General features: G+C 34.7%; 1 protein-coding gene across 1 annotated transcript in view; it reads left to right on the forward strand.

The window, feature by feature from the left end:
• The window catches only part of ARHGAP15 (Rho GTPase activating protein 15), a 630,382-nt gene that overhangs the window by 302,491 nt on the left and 303,837 nt on the right, over positions 1 to 24,054 (forward strand). The window contains exons 7-8 of the mRNA XM_025405285.1: positions 6,265 to 6,363; positions 7,585 to 7,714. Of these exons, the coding sequence (XP_025261070.1) occupies positions 6,265 to 6,363; positions 7,585 to 7,714 (229 nt within the window). The remainder of the gene's footprint in view (positions 1 to 6,264; positions 6,364 to 7,584; positions 7,715 to 24,054) is intronic.

The raw sequence follows: 24,054 nt of genomic DNA on the forward strand, positions 1-24,054 counted from the left end.
GGGGTGTGAATGTGCACTACAGGGCCAATTTTATTGTGCAGAACAAATCTCTGTTGTACAAATGCATGGACCAAATTATTTGGGTGTCAGAATACGGCTCAATTTCACTTAAAAAGCATTGTTTCTTGAAAGGTTGGCCTTAAATCTTAGATTTTGGAATGCACTGGAGGTCTGTCGTGTATGTAACCCGACATTTGTTTACTTTCCATTAAATAAGAAATTGCTTACATGGGCAGGTTATTTTGATATGATGACACCACTGAGGGTTCCAATAAATGTACATGCAAATCAATCAACCCCAAACACATTGAAAACATATCCAATAAACATCTGGAAACTAATGAACGCACATTTGTTAACATAGGGGGAGTTGTGGAAATGCTGGATCCATTGGTGGCCTGGCTTATTTAGTAGCATGTGGATTTAGGAACATTTCACGAGTTAGAAGAAACAGAGTAATTATAACATAAGGTTCAACATCTTTAGATATGTAGAACATTTTCCGTTGCTTAAAACAAATATTCCCTAAGAAAGTATAAAACATTTTTCTGACTTGCAAAGTTTTTGGAGTCTATCATTTAAATTACTTAAATAAAGGGAGCTTTACTGCTCCCCAAAGCTGAGAATATAACACCCTCCATGCATATTAGCTTGATCTTCTGGACAGACCAGAAAAGTGTTTGTGTTTGCCAATTAAAACAAAAATGGATCCCTAGTGGCTTGTTCCTCATACAACTTTTGAAGACTGCTATCATTGTTTGCTAGGGTAACCCTGGATAAGGCTGCTATCCAAAGTAAACAAACTTTTCAAAACTTTCATGACAGATGGGGATTACAAATGCATTTTAATAAGAGAGTTGCCAAAGCAACTTTTTTTTTTTGTAATCAGCATATATTTACTTAACATCTAGCAACATTGGGAACACAAGGCAGATACTTTCTCACAAAATGCTTTAACAAGTAACATTTTTGGAAAGGCAAATTGAAGACCTTTTACATCTAACTGATATTTTACCCTTCGTTTTATTTTAACTTTGCTCAACATGTTAAGAAAAATGTTAGGAATTACTCAAACTAGACTGTAATTTGAGACAGACATTCAGTCTGATAGTGTAATTTCTTTGGTGGTCATAAACACCTTTGAGACCAAGTAATTAGCTATTAGTATAACCATGACAACCTTCATTTGATCAACTATATGTTGAATGATGCAAGATGAAAAAAATGTGAATCTGTGTGGGTTTTTAAAGCATTATTACTTCGATTTTAGGTCTCAATATCTCCCTATCATGTATATTTTCTGCTGGGAGTATTGAATACAGATATGGACAAAATTATCACAAAAATAATTCATATTCACTTCAAATAAACTCAGTGTATGTTGATATAACTTTTTATTTTTACTTAATTTAATTCAAATATAAAAATTATCCAAAGTATCTCTAAACATAATAGAAATTAAATTCCATTCCTCTTATTTATGTATTTCTAGAACCACCATATTATTTAACATGTTTTAGGGCTCTTTGGATATTGGGCATATTTTATTATACATTTCCTATATACCATTTCAGTTTCATTAAGATGGAATAATCCCTCCTTAGGTTCTAATCAAAATGTGAAAGCTTCAAGTGTAGGATGCTTTAGTCTTTTCTAGGATTTGAAGGAGTTTTAGATAACCCAATTCAGTCTTAGATATATTTTTTCATAGCAAGAGAGTGCTTGTTTTTGGAAAGAAAAATCAGAGTTAGGATTTTGCATGATCTTTTAAAATCGGGCTATCTTTAGTCTAACTGCAAGGAAAGAAGCAACTTTGTCTAAAGTTGCTATTCCAAATTTCATGACTGAAACCAAATTATCACGGCCCTTTTCCTGTTCAAACACACAGTCCTTGACTGTATACAACTGTTTGCTGAGAACTAGTGAACTAGAAATCAAGATCTTTGTAATCTCTTAATTCTATCATTTAAAATGATGCCAATTTGATAGAATGGCATTCTCATTTTCCTCATTTGCTTCATTTTCTTCATTTGCAAAATTACTTTATGATAGTGGAGGAAAGCTGCATTTGGAGAATGTTTATTACGTGCTTTGAGATCATTAAAGCTGAAATCACTTTGCATACCAAGTGGTGGTATTCATATCCTTAATATACTGAAGTTCTGATACAATCAACGTTTAAAGAATAACATATCATGACCACCACTTTATGCATACTTTCATGATGTAAATGTGCCTGCAGTAACTACTCACTCCTCTGAAATCTTGATATGAGCATTGTGTGTGCCACTCACATTGGGACTCAGGAGGAGCCATTTTCTATTGTTATTTATCTGTATATGCATATGTCTTCTTTATCCAAACAGATTGTGAGTTCTTGAGGGTGGGGGCTGTGTCTCCCTAGCTTCTAGCAATGTGCCTTGTACTTAATGGATGCTTAATCAGTCATTGTTAATGATTAATAGGATGTTCTGTCATGAACGCGTCCTCTCTATTCTTCTGTACATGAAATTATTTGTGGGATTTATTCTGCAATCGGAAGGGTGGGGCTCTCAAACAGACGGAAGTACCATGTCACTCGTTATCTCTTACATCTTTGGTAATCTCCACATGTGCATCTGAAGTCATTTGGAAAAGAAGCTGATAATATTTTACCATCAAATATATTTTGCTGATGAGATGTATCTATAACATTGATCATTATTTCTGTTTGGTTATTACTTATAAAAGATTGGCAATAACTAAAATACCTACAATGTTTAATTTGTGTAGCTATGCATAATTTTGATTCTTTGTTATCTTTATTTTTCCCAAATTCTACACAATAAAGTATTATTCTTATAATCAGAAAAAAGAAGTTCTAAAAAAGGTTTTGTTTATATTCTAGTAAACAAAAGTATGGAAATTTGTATAAATGCCATTCTACACATTAATTTCTCATTTAAATTAAAATCTAATAGCATAAAATCTTACTGCCAGAATGAATATTGATGAGAGTGTTATTTAATTGACAATATTTAAAAGAACAATATTTAAATCAACATAAACGCTACTTCTTAAAACTCTTTTAAGATGTTTTAAATTAGCATAACAAAACTCCATTTAATTAAAATCTAAAACACAAATTTCTTCGCTCTTCATCAGTGAAGTCTGGACTTGCATCCACCTGCCTCCATATTCAGAGGAACCGTAACAAGGACACAGACTATTCTAAGCCCATGTGAAAACTATTGTTGAATTAATCCCCAAAAACCTTAAGGAATGTGCCCACTCTGCATGTTGCTCAGTGGACACGCTTCAATAATTTCCTGGGCATATATTTCTTACCAGCAAGAATTCAGATGGACCCTTATTTAGTATGAAAAAGTTCAAGACAAATTTCCCCAGATGGATACTTAAAGATATTTATTGTTGACACTGGCACACTTCATTAAGGTTACTTTGGTGCCCTGATATATTCCTTCAAAATACAACATGGTGGTGATGAGGGGATTTCAAGAAACATTTACCTAAAGTAGGTTTCTAAGCAAGATGGAGACCAGCAGCTCTTATCTAAACCTGTTATGTGTTCCATAAGTTCTTCCTTCATCCCCTCACCCCAGCATCTGTCATGGAGGCAAAACATATAGAAAGAGTACATTAGCACGGCTTAATATCAAAGCCTTTATGTCTGTTATACATCATTTTAGATTGTCATAAGTTGTTCAATCAAAAGGTGTAGTCAAAGCTAACATTCTTTACTGATGTCTTTTTTCCCCAAGAGTGTTGGAAATTCGATTGTTCAAAGTGCAAATATGATTCAGCAAACCATTTATCAGAAATCCTAAAGAGGTAAAGTAAAAAAGTGGGTTGAGAAACCTGAATTAAATGGGCTTTACCAGTCAAAGATTTTGAAACTACTTTCCTGTGAGTGACTGGAATAGAGCAGAACAAAGTCAATTACTGACTGTAATTAAGAAGTGGATGCATTTAAACTGTAGAGAGCAGTAGCAGACTTCTCCAGACTGCCTGGTAACTCGAAAGATTAGTGGGAAGACAGAGGAAAGGATGTGAACTGTATCTCTCTGATAGGATGTTTTGAATGAATTGCATTCATATAGCTCTCTGATCTAACTTCTCAAAATGAATTCATAAATCACTGATTATGTATGATTAATGCAGTAATATATTTGGACAAAGGAACTTTTAAAATACATTTTGCTTTTGGTTGTGTTAGCAATATAAGATCCCCTTTGCATTGCGTAGCATGCACCAAAAATGCAAATGTACTGCTAAAGTACTTATATTTTATCACTGTTTGAATTTACTAGACTGAAAGCTGAACTATGTTGGCTCTTTCGTAAACCCTCATAACATAGTAAATCTAATTATGTTTGTTTCTCGTACTTTTTAAATGTTGTTTCTTTTTATAATTTTAATAATGGTTTATTTATACTGGCAGAGAAATATTGTACATTGTGCTTTGGCTAATTCATTTGTCTTTGTGTATGTTAACAAATTATGATGTTAGAAATACATTCATAATCAAAATATTTAACTACAGATTAGGATGAAGGTAGAAGTCTAGGACATTACTAGTTTTCTTGTGTTAGAAATGACCTTCCATTTTTAGATTACTATTTCTTAGGCAACACTGTATAAAGTAAATATTTGGAACTTTATCTGAGTAGAGAACATTGCAATGGTGTTCAGATAATTAGGAAAACATCACCTTAGCTGTCTTTTACTGGATGCATAAAACAGGAAACTGTTTTGAGCCATCCTTATTCTTATATACAGTTTCATTTTAAAAAGAGAGAAAATGATTGGTCCCAGTAATCTGTCAAATTCTAGTGTGGGCAATTAAATCCTATTATTTTTCAATCTTTCACTTCTTATAATTGCATACACTTTAAACAGTTCTCCTTATAGTTAGAGAGAAAACATTTGATATTGGAACTCATCTCAATCAAGAATGGTTACTTTGCAGTACTGATTAATGTTGAATCTCTATAGAGTTTTCCTAAAAACAAATGACAAATACACATATGCACATGTTACATATGCACATATGTAACAGATTTCTTTTAAAACCCCAAAATCATTGTCATCAAATGTAGCCATGAGAATCCTTGAAACCTTCAGAATGAGCCATTTGGGGTAATAATTGTCACTTTAATGACAGAATTATAGAGATGGCCTAAAGCATGATTTGTGATTTTCTGAACCTGTGCCACATTTCAGCGTTCACCTCCTGTTTAGAGCAAGGAAGGCTGAGAAGAGGTGGCTGGCTCCTGATTGAGTATTTTGAAATGTCAGTCCTCTAAACCTCTGAACTCTGTGTGATGGTAGTTGGGAAGTGTTCATCTTCCTGTTGCAAGAAAAAGTCAATAATACAAAGGGAAAATCTTCACAGTTCAGATGGATGGCCAAATACAAAAAGCGTGTCCACACCCACTCTAATCAATTTTTTCTCTAAGTAGCCCGTTACGTGTGAAACTAAGAGTATTGCCCTGTTTCTATAGGGTCATATCCTTTTCTCACAAGTCTGGGGAGAAAAAGATTTACTGTAATGAAAAATGGACAGTTACATGCTAAACATTGCCAACTACTTAGCAGTGCTGAGAGTCAGGAACCCGGATGTTCATTTGGTAAACACTCTCCCAGAGAGGTTCAAACATGTAAATGAACTTTTATTTTAATATACTCCTTTTGTGGGGAAATTGGTTTTTTCATTACTTTCGTATAGATCTCTGATAAGAAAGTAGAAATAGTCAAATGTTATTCATCTGAATGACCTTTTGGAAGTCTGTAATTAGTCTTTTTGGTAAATAATCTGTTTTAGAGCTCTCCATAAAAGGAAATCAAATATAGAGATACTATTAGATTTGAAAAAGACAGACAGGAAAGAAGCAAACGTGCAGAATGAATTCTGACACACCCGGGTGCATTTTTCTGCGGGTTCTGACTTAAGTGTGTACTGTCTGCAGTTCTCTGAACTTCCTGGCTTATTTCTCCTTAAGTTGGAGTAATTCAGCTCTAGCCCTACTCTGACTTAATCGTTCTATTATTAAAACAATAATGTATTTGTTATGACATGAAAAACAGCTTATAGAGAGCAGTTCAAAATGCTCCCAGTTCCCAGAAAGACAATTACTGGAATACAAGAAAATATTTCAGTTTATTAAACTGTGTTTTTTAAAAAAGGATTTTTACATGTAAGAGATCTATCTTACATAGTTTCTTTACCTGTCTATTTCTTTTTCTTTTTTTTTTTTTTTCCAGATCACAACAGTATCAGGAAATGAGTTCCTTCTACAGTCAGATATTGACTTCATCATATTGGATTGGTTCCACGCTATCAAAAATGCAATTGACAGATTGGTATGTATTTGTTTTGGCTGTTACCTTTATTAATTAAAATGTAGTCATTTAAATCTTACTGCTCAGGCATATAACACACACACTCATTTAAATAGATCCTATGGACTGAGAGATATTAAGTTCTTTCACTTTAAATAGAATCCACTAAAAACCTTTTCAGCAGATAGGATTTGTAGAACTAAATGTCATTTAATTTCTCTCTTTCAAAAATATAATGCATTCTTTCTTTTTTTCTGAAATAACATGGACATTCATTTACTGGAGGCTGTAAAAAGCACACAAGCACTTAATAACTACTGTTTTTTTTTCATTTTCAGTATATGCAGTCGGTAGTACATATTCCTGAAAATAAATATCAACATATTTAAGACTCACTGTTATAATACCAATAAATAATAACCCTTTGTACTGATTTTTATTCTTCTAGCTAAGCTAGATTGTTCTTCTCATGAAAATTACATATCTAGAACTTCATGAAATTATCCTAAAACGTACAGTTAGAGTATGTTTTGTAAGAATGAACTTATTTCAAACCACTCATTTCATGCTGAGTGTCTAGAACAACATTTAATTTTATGACACTAATATTTGCAAAATTTTGAGAAAGAAATATTCTTAATACGGAATACAACACGATAGTAAAAGATTTTCTGTGTGATTTTCTTGATACTTAATTGCAGGCTTTCATTAAATCATTTTAGGACTAACACTTTAGAAAGTAAAATAACAAATGTAGTTTTTCCTGTTATCAGTATATTCCCCTTAAAGGGGTGAGCGTGTGAATGTGTGTGAGTGCACATACATACATACACACTCATACACGCAGAGTTTGTTGTCACTGAGGATGGACTCTGGGACCAGACTGCTAGAGTTTGAATTCTACTTCTATCATTTGCTACCTGTGTGACCTTAGGCAAATTACTTATATATTTTGGCCTCATTTTCTTAATGAGGAAAATAAGGATAATAATAGTACCACCTACTCTATAGAATTGTTGTAATGACTGATTGGACTAATGCATGTATAGTGCTTATCATTTAATAAGTACCATACACATATACAAACTATTATTACAGTATCGAGCTTAGCAAAGAAGACCTATCCCCAAATAATTACCTTACTTCAAATTTCCTCATAAACACCAAAATAGAACACAAAACTATATGGAGAATCCTTTCTTTCTAGTAAAATTATTCAGTCTAATTATTTTCTGTTTCCAGCCAAAGGATTCAAGTTGTCCATCAAGAAACCTGGAATTATTCAAAATCCAAAGATCCTCCAGCACTGAATTGCTAAGTCACTACGACAGTGATATAAAAGAACAGAAACCAGAGCACAGAAAATCTTTAAGTGAGTATTTTCTTTGACTTGCTCATTTTAAGTTTGTCTAAATGCAGTGCTTATGAAATATAAATGCATTGAAATGAGATTTAAGCCAAACTCATCACACTCATGGAAGATTCGTAGCCATTTCCTGGCCAAGGATTCATGCACTGGAGGGCAGTCTGGGCACTTTGCTCACATCATTGTTGATAATGCCTTTTGAGAACATAATTGTTCCAAGGTCATGGTCTCTGCTTACAGCAAACCTCTGAATCTCTGAGTAATAGCCATGGTGTTCAGACTGGTGATTGATATTGAGAGTGGGAAATGTCAAGCGTCTCCAACCCTCGTATCCTGACTATTTTATTTGCATACATTAAAAGGTATGAGTGACCACCAGCGTGGTCTAACTTAAGTCAACAGGCTATGCCACTTAACACACCTTAGACCACCAGAAACATTTAGAAACATGCTTGCAGAGAGGCTGATAGAAAATGTGAGATGTGAATTAGATGTTCTCCAAGGTCACACCTAGTTCTAATATTCTGAAAGAATTGAATTTAGAGTAAGAACAATGGTCTCATTACTTACATAGCGATCTTGGCTATCTTTCTTAACCATTCCCCAAACTGCTTCTTCCTCAATGAAAAGGGTTATTAAAATATGTTACACATATCTCACAGAGTTGATTTGAGTCTCAACCTCCTGAAAGAAAAGGTAGACATCTGGCTGGGTAAAGTAGCCCACACCTGTAATCCCACCACTTTGGGAGGCCAAGGTGGGTGGATCACGAGGTCAGGAGCTCGAGACCATCCTGGTCAACATGGTGAAACCCCATCTATACTAAAACTACAAAAATTAGCTGGGCATGGTGGCACGTGCTTATAATCCTAGATACTCAGGAGGCTGAGGCAGGAGAATTATTTGAACCAGGGAGTCAGAGGTTGCTGTGAGCTGAAATCACACCACAGCACTCCAGCCTGACTGGTGACACAACAAGACTCTGTCTCAGAAAAGGTAGACATCTTTGGAACCAGAGAAAACCTATTTCCCAAAGTCTTAAAAATTATAGTATTTTGGGGGGATCTTCTACCAGACTGACCCCAATTATGCAAATCAACATTTTTTTCCTGCTATTTCCCTCTGACCAAAGATCAATATACTGACATCCTAAACTTTTGAATTTAAGGAGAATGCAGTAAGTTGAGAAGAGCTGCTAATGGAATATATATATATGTAAAATATATATAATATATACATATATGTACATATGTACATATACACATGTGTGCACTAAGAAAGATATATATGTATAGGTATACACATACATGCACACACTCATACACACATGATAGGGAAGAGAGAAGCTATTTATATGTGACAACATGTTTTCCAGAGTTGAGTTACTGAAGTCTACAAACCTAGAAATTGCATGAGAACTTAAGAGTAGAAGCACCCTTTCGAAATTAGGTCTTTATGCAAAAACCCATGCCATAATTTTCAACAACTGCTAGATACATTTACTTAGCCAGTTATGCTAAGTTGGATTTTAAGAGTATCAATGTTAATGTCCAGAAAATGCATGGTGTATTTGTGGAGAGTTAATGCCATTTCAAAAGACTTTTCCATATAATGGTACAGTTTAGAGTTATTTCATTTAAAGAATATTTTCCTTTCATTCCTGATCATTGTCTTCTTTTGCTTCACATGGTTTGAGACATAAGGTAAGATTTCAGAATTGCGATTCAGTTGGGAGTATATATTTAGTGTTAATCATATAAACATTTTGTAGTCCATATAAAAGAATACGTGATGCAATGACTAGCAGATCTGGAATCTTAGATACAATTTGTGGTTCAGAGGAGACCTTAAGATGTTTCTAAAACATGAAGATATATATGGAGAAAATAAAGGTTTGCAAAAATGTATTTGAGAAACATTGAGGATAATAAATTCTCTGTTGAGTAATAGTCACTTAAAAAGTTTTAAGATACTGCTGAAAAAAAATCTTACAGATAGAACACTAACTACTTCTCTTTATTATTTATTTTTAATTGGAAAAGACAATTTATTTTTCTACTTTGAGCTTAAACTCAATCCTACTTAAAAACAAGGGAGGCCAGGAGTAGTGGCTCATGCCTGTAATCCCAGCACTTTGGGACGCCAAGGCGGGCGGATTGCCTGAGGTCAGGAGTTCAAGACCAGCCTGGTCAACATGGTGAAACCCTGTTTCTACTAAAAATACAAAAATTAGCAGGGCATGGTGGCAGGCGCCTGTAATCCCAGCTACTTGGGAGGCTAAGGCACGAGAAATGCTTGAACCCAGGAGGCGGAGGTTACAGTGAGCTGAGATTGTACCACTGCACTCTGGCCTGGGCCATAGAGGGAGACTCTGTCTCAAAGGAAGCGGTACATGATTTATTCATTTCAAAATGTAACTAATTGTACAATGACTTCACACTCACCTTTTACTTTGAAGTTAAAAAAAAAAAAACCTAGAAAATATAAAACATTTACTGTACACCAGACACTGTTCCAAGTGCTTGTCTTACAGTGATACATTTAATCCTCTCACCAACCCTATGAGGTAGATATTATTAGTAACCCTATTTTATAGATGAGAAAACTGAGGCATGAAGAACTAAGGTAATTTGTACGAAGACAAGTTATGGAGACATGTTTCAAACCCAAGCAGTCTTATTTTAGAGCCTCTACTTTTAACCATTACACTATAATAAAGTGAACAAGTAAAAGGTAAGCTTAGTTTATATCAACCTTAGACTTGGATAGAAATATTATGTTAAAAATAAGATTCATGGAAATCAGCAAACTTGAATCAGGACCCAAAAAGTTATTGGCAAAAATAATTAAAACTGTGTGTTTTCTTTCCATTTTGATTTCACTATTAAAATAATAATTTAATCTTTAACCTAGATCTAATTTTAGAAAATGCTTCTTTTCTGAGTCTTGGTGAGTACGTATAGTTGTAAGCCTTTTTTTGGGGGGCCAGTATGTTTTTTGCAATGTAGGATGGTTAATATCCATCTATTACTTTGAATTAAGTTCATTCAATATGTACGTATTCATTTTCATTTGGAAGGCGTAATGATTGACCCACTCACACAATATCAAATTAGACCATGCATTTGAAATAGTGATTGATATATTTTATATTTGATGCTTTGTAAAATATTTTTTCAAGTAGAAAATACCCTGTGTGAAACCCCTCTGATCTCAGTCCTAGATTTGAACACCCAAACCTAGGTTTGTTAAAACATGCATTTGGTTTCATGTCACCCTCTGGAGATTAAATAATTACGTTGAATCAGAGGCTCACAGTATCCTCTTCCTTATTACTAGTCTAAGCACAAACTTTTTGTCAGTTTTCTGCCTTTGGCTTCCTGTGCCCTTGATGTTCCCATAAGTTTTGCTGCCAAGATTGTAGACAAATAAAGCCAGAATTACTTTTTTAAAAGGCATGTGAACATCATTAGCAGCTAACAGGTGGTCATTTCATTGTCCAGTTTGTCTATATAACATGGGAAAAATATGTTTTCTCAATGAGTGAATTCAGAAAGTTATGTTTACATATACTTTCCTTTTAAAAAATATGATTCTAACCTGCCAACACTATTAAGAACTAATCAGATATTTTAAGATATCAGTTGAGTCTAACAGACTAGAAGCCAGAAAATTTAATGCAAGGGCCAAATCACTGTGGGAAACTCAGGACACCAGCCTGGGATGAGAGTAGGAGAGCAGCTCTCCAGGGAGGGCTGTTATGGAAAGTGGAGAGTCAATCAAAGAAGATGTGAATATATTTCTCTGAGGAGAGAGAATTGTCTTCCACTGACAGCAAAGAGGGGAAAGGCCCAAATATAATAAATCTTGCATCAGATAACCTTGGCGAGGTTTCTTAATTTTCTGAGTTTTACTTTCCACATCTATAAAAATGGGTCTAATACTGTCCTTAAAGGATCGTGTGAGAATTTGAAATTAGACATGTAAATACTTAGCTCACAGCAGGTACTCAGTAAGTAGGAACTCTTATTATCTTCCATGTCCCCAAGCAGATGGCACTGAGACAGGGCTTGAACTTGGTGGTGTTTGATGAAAGACTGGAGCAGGGCGAACATGCTTGCCATCCTACTCCCTGAGTGTGCAAAAGGTAGGAAAAGGGTGCGAGAATTGGATATGGGAGTCCTAGCTGCAAAAAATCTAAGTATGAGCAGCTGGTCTTTCCCCTGGCAACTCCCCATGTGAAAGGGGCAGGTAGGGCATTCTTGGGGCAGCACACCAGGAAGCAGTAGAAAGCAGCTAAGAAACACTCTTGATTCCCCTAACCCCGAAGAGCATGTCATTCAGAAGTTCAAGTTGATGTGAAGGATTCAGCATTAGCTATCTCACTACTCATTTACACAAAACTCTAGTTTATTCATTCATACACACATTCATTCTTTTTTATGAAGAAATACAACTAAAGGTATACAGCTAAAATTATTGATTTCACTCATTTGTGCTTTCAATTTTTAAAATATAACTTTTGTAGGTAGGTTATGCTTTAGTAGTAATATATCTCATACTTATCCATTGCTAAACTGTAAAATCCATGATTGTGGAGATCTTGGATAACTTGAATATAAAACTGACACTTTAGTATTATAAATAAGCACTCTAAAATGAACATGAGTTAGAAGACTAAAATCAAAAGGTAGGAGAGCTAAAAGGAAATGGATTTTCCTTTAGCTGCCTCTTGATCAAGTTATCATAAAAAAACAAATGTGTGCTGGGTGAAATCTTAAGTGCAATTGGATATGGATTTCTCAAATCTATATTCTCTTAACGATGTGTGCAATAAGGGTATATGTAATATGTTTCTAATAATAAAGGTATTTGTATTTAAATGTGTGTTTCCCAATTCCATATCCCCTTAATGATGTGTGCAATAAGGCAACAGAAAGAAAGAAAGAAAAAAAAAAACTTGAATTGAGATAGTTACACAATAAAAATTAAACTGCTATGGACTTTTAACTTGTCTTTGTTTAAAAAATTTGCCTGTGAAGTATCATGACCATGCCAAGTGAAAACAAGTTTGATAGTGAAGACGGTAATTTTTTGGACTAATCTAAATAATTATAATACTGGTCTTCTACAACTATAAGTAGGCTATGTTCTCAAAATCCAATTGTAAATTGGTTGCTTAGACCTTGATATATTTTCACAAGGAAACCATGTACCAAGCCACAAAAGCACACTTGAACCTTCTGCAGTCACCTAGAATGTTGTTTCTAGGGAACAACTCATTCTGAATTTGCTGCACCTCTGGCCCTGGGAGCTAAGACTTCCCAGTAGTATTGCTTTCAATCTAGTTTCCAGTCTAGATCCCCACTTCTGTACCAGCTCCACCAAAGCAATTAGGAGACTCAGAAGGTTTTTGGCTAGGATTCTGGTGAACCCTGAAAGTCCCCAGTAGTGGCAGGGAGGGAATTCAGAGCCTCCAACCAAGAAGAAATCATAGAAAAAGGAGAGAATTGAGGACTGGATAGGCAGTTTTTGCAGCATTGATGGGAAGTGAGTCCTTAGCAAGACAGATATTCTTGGTAAAAAAAGTATGTGCAGTGACAGATTCAGTCTGGAATTGTCCCAAATATAAACATTTGATGAGTCTAGGTGGTACATATGCAAGTGATCATGATCCTATTGTTTCATCTTTCTTTGTATGTTTGAAAAAGTTCCCCGATTAAAACCTGAAGTAAACACACATACCCACACAAAATTAGGTATGTCCATGTGCCTAATTCAATAAAAGAATATACATGTTTACTAATTATGACTTGAAACCTTTCAAAGAAAGATCAAAATTCTTTCAAAGAAAAGATCAAAAATTTTCTGAATATAAGTTACATTAAGACTTCTTTACATGAAACATTGATAACTCATTGTTTTCCTATTTTTCCTCCAAAACCAATATTTTTTTTTTCTTGTGACCACTGAGACCATTCTGCAAACTATGTAATTAAGAAAACTTGTAAGATACTCATTATTATCCAAAATTAAAAAGTCACACTAGTTTCTTGCATAAATATGTAATTATCAATTGTGAAAACACATACTGTGAAGCCTGTTCTGGAGGCTCATATAAATATTTTAAAATTTTTTCTTATTAAAAATTTTGTATGAAACAGTCTAATCCTGCCAATGTATGAAAATAATAAGATGAACAAGCCATCTGCCAAGAAAATGAAAACAATATTAAAATTGCACAGATAAACCATATCTGGTTCTGAAGAAATGGAAGAGCTCTTTCCTGGAAACAACCAAAAAGTCATATTAGTGTAGAATATCACGGATTATTATACTATCAACAGGACAAAATTTTCTGATTTGGGTGAGAGGGTCACTCACCTTTTTTTTTTTTTTTTTTCAAAATAGCTAGTGCCATTCTGGTACCAGTTTTATTCAAAACCCTCTTGAGAAAAATAAACTATTGAGCTAAAATGTGAAAACAAATCATTTCTTGTTACTATGATTATAAGACAGTATCTAAAGAATAGTTGAGTGCCAGTTGTCTGTTCAGTTGTTTTTCACAGGTTAAGAGAGTTCTTTATTTCAAAATATTTCAGTTGGTAAAGAAAAAAATTGAAAAATTATAAATGAAAATTTGTTAAAGCTGTAAGATGTAAACATCATGAGAGGAAAACAGTAAAAATTAGACACACTTGATAGTCAAGCATCCACATTAATTTATCAGAATAGTATTATGCATGAAGGGCCCCAGGGCTTCACCATGGCCCTGTGTGACTCTAGCCGTTGTTCTGACATACGTTCCCAAGCAGTAGTACCTAGTTTTTCTAGGACCACAGATTGCACTTTCTTCAAAACATTCACTTTTCAATGAGTCATTTGATAAGAGGACTTCGTTATGAGCTGAGCAAAGAATGTCCTGATTAATCTCTTCTTTCCCATCTAAGGGGCTGATCTTGCCCTCTGACCTGTGGACGTCCATTGTCATGTATCTCGTAGCATCAGCTACTCTGAAAGTCCATCTAACCCTCTCAGTGCTCAAGCACTAGATCACCCTATCTTCCTTCTGACGCTGGCAATAACACCATGACCATATTTCCCCCTAGATGAACTGCATTTAATCAATTTCTGATTTCATTAGGTCAAATGGCATCTTGCTTTCAATAATAGGCCAAATCCAGAGGGCTCTTTGCTTTAACTCTCAAGCAATATTTTCTTGGCATTAATACACTGCTGTGATTGTAAACAAAAGGAAAAAAAAAAAGGTCTTTGATATCCTCAGAAAGTGTCCTTTTTTTTTGTTCCATGACTTTAAAATGAGTATATATTAATGTTTTCTTATAAAGTTAGGCATGTAATCATCATTCATTGTTGTCACATCAGATTTAAAGAATCTTTGCTAAAGATGACATTTAAGCATTCAGGGCATTTGTACAGTGAATCCCTGTGCAGAGCAAAACATTATTTTGAATGCAAATGATCATTTTTCTCTGTATACGGGATTTATTTGGTGAATTCCTTTATGTTTCTGAAGTATAGTAACTTATGCTACTTTCCTTCAAAATTCTAAAAGAAAGTAATTTGATTTTTGATGGATTTATTTGGATGTCCCAAATAGGCCTAATAACATGTTGCGGGGGAGGGGGGAGCTCCATTGTTAGCACATAGAATCTTTGATTTTTCTTGTAAAATAAGTTTCTTAATACTGACAGTATGGCCCTCACTAATGTAAGCAATATCAGGTATTGCTTTCACCCAAAAGTATTAGATGAACCCAAAAATACCAGATGTTTTCATCAAACTTTAATAAAATGAGATCTATAACATTAGGATTCTTAGCTTTCTTCAAGAAATGGCTCATGGAAGACATGAGAAACCTAAAGCAATCTGCCAATTCGTCTTTGTTTGGTTATTTAAGTAGTACCTGAAATCAAATGTTCCTGCTACCCAATTTTCCTAATGTAAATAAATATACCCTATTTGGATACAAAATTAATTGGCCTAAAAAGGTAGAAGACAAGATAGGAAATGCCATAACCAAGCAGAAAATATAGGACTGGGATTTTGCCATCAGATCTTCTCCGTAATTGAAGTCAAAGATTGAGGACAATTACTTTTTCTTTTTCTTTCCTTTTTTTTTTTTTTTTTTTTTTGAGGAGGAGTCTCACTCTGTCACACAGACTGGAGTGCAATGGCGTGGTCTTGGGTCACTACAACCTCTGCCTCCCAAGTTCAAGCGATTCTCCTGCCTCAGCCTCCCGAGTAGCGGGGACTACAGGCGCGTCTGACACCACACCTGGCTAATTTTTGTATTTTTTGTAGAGACAGGATTTCACTATGTTGGCCGGGCTGGTATCGAACTCCTGACCTCATGATCCACCCGCCTCGGCCTCCCAAAGTTCTGGGATTACAGGCATGAGCTAGCATGTCCAGCCAGATTAAGAACAATTTCTAATGACTGCATTGGAATTATTGCTGTTGGAATTAGAGTCCAAGTTTCTGTATAGAAAGCTCATTATGATCTGTGCCCCTTCTCCAGGTTTTTTCATCACTCCATGACCCATAATTTATGTTCCAGGTAAATAGTGTCTATAATACCTGATGCACACTGCTACATGTTGACTTTTACCTTGAAATCAGGGTTATCTCTTTACAAAGCTAACATCCTTTATGACTCAGCCCAGATCATACTTCCCAATGTTCCCATCATCCATTCTAACACCTATTTTATTTGAAAGAGTTACTGTGATTCATAGTTATTCTTGAGGCTCTTCTGTGGGCTCTGACTTGGAATTTTCAAGGTTCTATTGGAGACAATAAAAGAAAAAGAAACTCTGTAATATATAACAAATAATTACAGTAATTTTGATTATTTTTAGAAGACTGAAAATACTTTTCTCTAGTACCGGCTTATTTGTAAAAGTCCAGTTTAACACAAAAGTTATAAAAGTGTTAGCCCTCAGAACCCTGTTCAAAAAGTTGTATGAGACTGTGTAAGAAATTCGAGTCTGAGAGTCAGAAAATTTGAGTACAGTTCTTAACTCCAAGATGTACAGCAATATGACTTTGATAAGTTTCTTAAGTTTCCTGAAATTTAGTTTCCAGATAAATATATATTTTTATATAATTATAAGATACTATAAATATAAATGTCAATTATCTAAAAAGATAATATATGTATTTGATCTAGGGAAAATGTATATAGTGGATCTAAAATAGATAAAATAACTTTATAGATTAAATATTATGATATAAAGTGATTTCCATCTGGGTAAATTCTGAGTAAAATAATCATGACTTTTATTTGTTTACTATAAATCTACCAATATAGAAATATAGCAAGAATTTACTTTTGTAACTGTTTAAACAGTTACCAAAGTGCAGAATATACAAATACATACTTTTTTGAAGGCTTAATTTCTTAATATCTTCATTATTTTATTGACTCCGGTTAACATATATCCTTTTACCTTTTGTTTTCTTAAGGGATCCTCAGTGTCATGGGGAATAAATGCTTGGTTTTGCCATTCTTGGGTGTGAGCCTGATACGATGGCAATCTCTACAGATTAAAGTTTGTCAAGTATCTGTTGCCATTTCCATTCTTACAGAAAATAGTAAAATAATAGAAGGGTAGAATTTTGACAGACAGTTATGTAATTTCACTTAAAAGCAAGGAAAGATTTTATTTAATTTTAATGTTTTAGAAATATATATTAGAATCAAGCCAGTGTCATAAAGCATCTTGTGATAAAAAGATGGCTTTTGTTGACTAAAGTAAACATATTATACAAATCACACGGATATTGAACCACTTATAAGGAGTAAACCAGAAACCACGGAAATTCTGGTCTCACCAAAGTATAGTATATTGATAAGCTGGCAAGGGATACCCACCATGTTCACTCTATCAAAAGGATTGTGATATCTGAGCTCTGGGGAGTAGTCCCAGCTGACCAAGCTTCAGTTATTAGCTTAAACCAGGACCACTCTATTCCATTAGACTGCAAGTGCCTGGAGGTATCAGCCACAACCTTCTGCTAATTACCCCTCCCTATCCCCATCACCCAGAACAGAGTCTGAAACCTAGTGGTGGTCAGAATTATTAACTTGGCGCAAAAGTAATTGCAGTTTTGCCATTTTTTAAAAAACTTCGTTTACTTTTGCACCGACTAATAAATGTCTGAGTGAGTGAGGAAATAAGTGACTTGAGAGCATGACTTGGGAACCCTGAAGAAACCCTTACAAATTTTATGCATGAAGAATGAAGGGAAAGGCTGAACTGTGAGGCACTGTCCTATTGATGGATGTTTTGGTTTGGGGTCTTCCAGAAGCAGTCCCTGAGACAAAGATTTGAGTATAGGTAATATATTTGGAAGTGATCCCTGGACACACATAGGTAGGGGCTGGCAGAAGAGAGCCAGGGAAGAGAACATACCTATACAAGAGAATAAAAGGCTGGTGGAGTTTAATGCTGCTGTAGAACTCTAGCAGTTTTTCAGATGGAGAAGCAAGGAATGACAGAGAAGAGAATGGATAGATTTTAGTACAGGAAAGAAAGAGCCATAGAGCATAAAATGTTTGAAGAGCACAATAGATTGGTGAGGTTGGAATGTGCAAAACATTGGGGCAACAACTGGAGATCAGGTTGGAAACGAACAGTGAACCATTGGCAAAGGGTCTCGCATGGAATGCTAAAAAAAAATTAGGACTTTCCACTATAAATAATGGGAGCCTAGTGAACGACTTAGATGTAGGCAGGAGACATGAACAGATTTGATTTTTAGAGTAATAATTTTGGGAAAAATGTGGAGAATGGCAGAGATAGGTAGCACAGAGTGAGAAATCAGAGGTAAGGAGGTGAATTCAGAGACTATTAGAGTAGACCTAGTACCATATGCTGCAGGCCCAAACTAGGCAGTAGGAATAGGTGAAGAAGAAAGACTCCAGAGATTTCTGAGGTGATATTGATAGGTTTTCTTGACATATATTGTAAGTCTTGGCAGCTCCCAAATACCCATTGCCTCTGTGGTTTGGAAAACAATCAGGGTGCCAAGGAGCTAAGCAGAATCTCATTCTTTCAGGAGCCTACTAGATTCTTGTTACGCTATGCATGTTCCATGGACCAACAATAACAGTATCACCTGGGAGCTTGTTAGGAAATATGGCCTCTCAAGCCCAACCCCAAACCTACAGAACTGAATCTGCATTTTAACAGGTGATTCCTGTGCACATTACAATTTGAAAAACACATTACCATGTGACATAAATAACTTCTCTAAAGAGGTTTGTGAAACTCCAGAGCCAGAGAGTGGCCTTTGAGACTTTGACAAAAGACCTACTCATATAAAAGAGCTATCTTGTCGGCCTTTGTGTAAAATAACCCTGCATACGGTTATTATATTGCCCATGCCATGACAATGCATGATTTGGAATGGTGGCTCTTTAATCTCATCGATCCCTTTCAACCCATGATTACGGACTAAATGAGAAAGAACCAAGACTTACACTGCCTTGTAACTTTTGCCTGTGCCACACGTAAGTCAAAAACTGAACTCCCATATCAAAAAATCAACAGTCCCAGCCAAAGAACAACAGCAACAATATCAAAAAATGATTCTGAGCCTAAACTACCTCACCAAAACAAACAGACGAGAAACCAAAGCTCCAAGCAATTCCCTGGAAATTATCCACTAATTCCCTGGATAGCTCAATGTGCAAAATCCATTTGAAATTCTACTTATCCTTTGTCTTCCATTTGACTCTTCTTTTGGGAACATATAATCTCACATGTAGCCTTTTTTTGTTATTTCCCTTCTCCAAAGGCAAGAATAATAGTATTTGATTGCTTAAATTTCTTTATTTTTATGTTGTTCTTGAGTACTTGAATTCATTTCCCATTGGCCTTTCAGGTTAGATGTTAAAATTCTGGATGAGCCACAACGTAGCTGTTTTACTCATAGACTAAGTTTATTTGCTGCACCTGCCAAAGCAATCAAGGCCCACCAGGCTGTACTTCAGTCAAGCTGTTTTGAAAAATTGCAAAGAAAACAAAAGTAGGCCCACAATTTAGTTATCAAAAAAAAAAAAAGGGAAGATTCAAAACAAAGTCTGATTAATTCTCTTAGTAGGGTGAGATTTCACTTACTGGGAAGAACTGATAATGATTATCTGAAATAAAACCTCATTTTTTTCATGTCTACCTTTTTTTAATTATAGGAAATGGAAACCAAAATGGGCAAATGATCATTCTTTTCTCAGTAAGAATCTTTCTCATAAATGTGACCCTAAATGTCCTGTCTTTTAAAAATGTGTTGGATAGTAATGAGACAGATCTGAAAGAGTTGCCTTAAATTTTTAGTACTGCCTGGATTCACTTCACCCATTTAGCTTTCTTAAAGACAGCTTAACATAAGAATAATTAATCTTTTTTTTTCCTAGTGAGTACCTGGGTTTGTTATTTAGGTTTCATAATTTTTTTTTTTTTTTTTTTTTTCCTGGTGGGTAGGTGCTTTTGAGGTTTTTTGCTTTTTTTTTTTTTTTTTTTTTTTAAATCGGGCATAACCATGAGTGATTTCCACAGAAGAGTTTGGCTGAAGACCCACAGAATTTTTGCTTAACTCATTTTTATTGAACAAAATCCAGAATTTTAGTCAAGAAGCATTAGATATTAATCACATATGAGTGGGGTCATTAAAATTTCCTTTACCTTCCAGAACTGCAGGTCATTATGGAATCATAAGAAGCAGCTCACTTAATCTTTACAATTACATAAAACTGATCATTTTCTTAAGTCTTATAAGAAGCTTTTAACTATTACTTGAAGAGCATGTTGGAATATTAGAACATCTGTGTTGTGTTATTATAGATGTGACTTGTGAACTGAAAAAAAAAAAAAGTTCTCTGACTCAAAACCCTTAGAAATTACCCCTTTCAGCTTGAATAGTTTTAATTGTTTAACACAGTTTGGGAGTATATACTTTTTACCTGGCAAGTAGAGACCTTGTTGCTGAAATATAAATTCCAGTATCATTTCTTAATTATTGCACTCTCAACTTTATAGAAAATTAGAGGAACTTCACATGTTCTAAAGATTAGGGAAAAAAAGAAGGAAATTAGAGAAGAAATGCGATTTTTTTTTTTTTTTAACTACAGTTTAAAATAATAGTTGGTGACAATTTAAGGTGAGTCAGTTTAGGGAAAAACTCAGACAAATCCATTCTCTAAATTGCTGTTGCCTGTCTCCATCCTTTTCTTGTAACCACTTCTCATCTTTGACTTTGAAACCCAACAGTTTAAACTTGGTTCTTATTTCAGTGGGCTAATCCCCTTTCATAAATCTTGCTCAAGAGCTGAAATAATTTGCACATCATTTAAAGAGTATTTGCTTTGAAATATTCACCTCAAGCCCTTTTGTATATCCTCTCTCTCTAAAGATTTGTAGTATTTGTTTTGTTCTCTGAGGTATAAAAGACCTGGATAAACTTTATTCCTGTTGTTTCAAGATTAGTTAACGAAAATGCATATTAATTCAGCAGGGACGGAAACAAACCTCAGTAAAGATGATCATACATTCGCCTCTCGGGGATAGCAAAGTACAAAATGTCAGTCTTCAAATCTCCTTGGACTTGCTCAAAAGAGCATTCGGGGATTTAAATTTCCAGAATATGTCTACAAATGTATTTTCTTTGTTGTGGAGAACAGAAGCTATACTGATTATTTTTCCCCAGAAAATTGATTCTAATTTGTGTTTGAACAAAAATTAAGCTATCTAGAAAGTAGCACTTCAAGAAGACAGAGGAAAACTGCCACTGAAAAGGTAAATTTAACATTAAAAATTATATACCTGATAAGCCAGTAAATTTTTAATTTATTTGTCATCAGACGCCAAATCCCAAAATAGTTTCAAGAATATCTGTATTTTTTTCTGTGACAAAATTAGAATTGAAAGGACCTCAGAAAATCAAAAGTAGACACATTTAGTTGAGTTAAATGTTCCTTTGCATTTATAAGCTCAAATTTTAAAATTTGCTAGTCAATTCAGAAAAAAAAATACCAATTTCTCTAGATAATATATTTGTTTCATATGTTAAGATGTGCCCTGTGTTTTTCTTAAACTGAAAATGACCATAAACTTTTGGCACTTAAGTGCTTATACGGAAATGACTAAGTGGATTCAGGAGTAATAAATCACTCATATGGATCCAGCCACCCACAGTCTTGTTCCACTTCTCTTCTTTACAAGTGTAGTAATAGACATTTCCACAGTCCTCAGGGTGCCAAACTTTGCACCATTAGGAAAATCTGCAAGTAGCTTGATTTATCTTCCTCACTCAGTTAGCTAAGACCCAACTAAGTAAAAATCAGCAGGAATGAACTTGACTGGTTAAACTTTTTTAATAGGGAGATGCAACAATTACAACTTTCCTCCTTTGCCACTTCAATTTACATTGGATGTGAAGCCCCTGGTGAAAAATATTCAGATGAGATCTCAAATTATAGGTGCATGGCTGGATGATGCTGACTCTAGGTTTTCATTATACACAGAGGATCGTCTGCTGTTTGCAATTAATCCAGACACAATCCTCTTGGTACTTTGGGAGGAATGTGGAAGAAATAGCCATTTTATAAGTTGTAAACTCCTAAATTACCCTAAATTAGAGACACTATTAATCGAACACTTAGATATAGATAGGATCTGCTTATTGTGTAGGCTCATCTTCCCCTGATGGAGAAATCAATTAAATATTTAGGATGTGGAATACCTTCCAGGTTGGATAATGCATTTCATTTAAATTATGGCCCTCCAATCCGAAACATTAAAGGGGATCTTAACGGATGGAAGCACATTACTGTCTCTTGGATTGGGTGCATTAACACTTTAAAAATGAATGTGCTTCCCAGGATTTCCTATTTGTTCCACCAGCTGCCTGTCGATGTGCCAGATAAACAGTTTAAGGATAAGTATGTGAAAGATGCATGTGTAACTTTTTGTGTGCTGAGGTGCACCCTTGTAGCAAAAGTCCTCAACTGTGGCCCCTTTGGATTTTTTTTTGTCTCAATGCTGTAGCAATCTAAAATGAGAGGGCTCATTTGATCATGGGAGGGTAGGAGGGAAAGCCAACAAAAGATGCAATTAGAGTTCTCACAGAGGTTCTGTCTGTGTTTAATATTTTATCATTTCTTCCTATAATTTATCCTAATAAATAGTGATTATTACTAGAAAATATTGGGATGATATAGTAGAATTCAAAATAAGCATAAGCTTTCCCATTCTAAAAATATTTGACATAAAGGAAATTATTTAATTTTTACCCAAGGACAATTATGATGTCAAATTTATGAACAGTATTGTAAGAACAAAGCTGTTATGTCTCCTGTATCATGGAAGCACGGTATAGATATGGTAAATACTTTAGAGAGCTTACCAGGCCGTCGGCAGTATTCTAAGCACTTTAATGTCCTCTCATTGAATCCTGTCAACCCTATGCAGCTCAGTGACATTATTGTCATGCCCATTTTATCTATTAAGTGACTGAGGCACTGAAAGGTTAATCAATATACCCAAAGTTACATAATTAAGAAGTAGCTGAGTTAGAATTTGAAACCAAGCAGTCTAACTTCACAGCCTGGAACGACAAACTGCCATGCAGCTTCCGGCTTCTGGAGTGAGGTTGATGGTTTCTGCCATTTACTAGCTCTACAAACTTTGAGCCAGTCACTTAACCTTACTAAGCTACTGTTTTATAATCTTAAAAATGTCAATAATAATAGTACCTACCTCACAGAGTTGCTTGGAAGCATAAATTAGATTAAGTAGTGCGACGTTTATAGCATTGTTTGGGAGAATGTAAGTACTCAATAAATGTTAATCATAACGTTAGTACGAGTATTTTCTTTTCTTTGATAGTACTTTGAAAAGTTCTCCTAATTTGGTTAAGAAAAGGTTATCTTAAAGATAAATGATTGACATTCCTAGAGATTAATGTATTTTCCAAACTGTCTTTGGATTTATAGGTGAAAAACAGTATATCGAGTGCCTTACAGAAGGCTATAAACTTCATGGACTATGAGTCTGTTTTCATTCATTTTCCATTTATAAAAGTCTTGATTCACTATTAACACAATACATAACATAAATATATCATATTAGCTTACTGAGTGAAAACAAATTTATCCAATCAGAAAAAAAAAAGATGTTAAAGACAGGGGTCAATTTCTTTGTCTCCAGAGACAGGCTTTTCATAGCAAATCTGATAGAACACATGCTTCAGTGCATGTGTCTGGTTTCAGAAGGGAGCAGAAAACTCAGCTAACTGGTATAATTATGTAACTCGAATGGTCA

The sequence above is a fragment of the Theropithecus gelada genome, chromosome 12, assembly GCF_003255815.1.
Source record: "Theropithecus gelada isolate Dixy chromosome 12, Tgel_1.0, whole genome shotgun sequence".
NCBI lineage: Eukaryota > Metazoa > Chordata > Mammalia > Primates > Cercopithecidae > Theropithecus > Theropithecus gelada.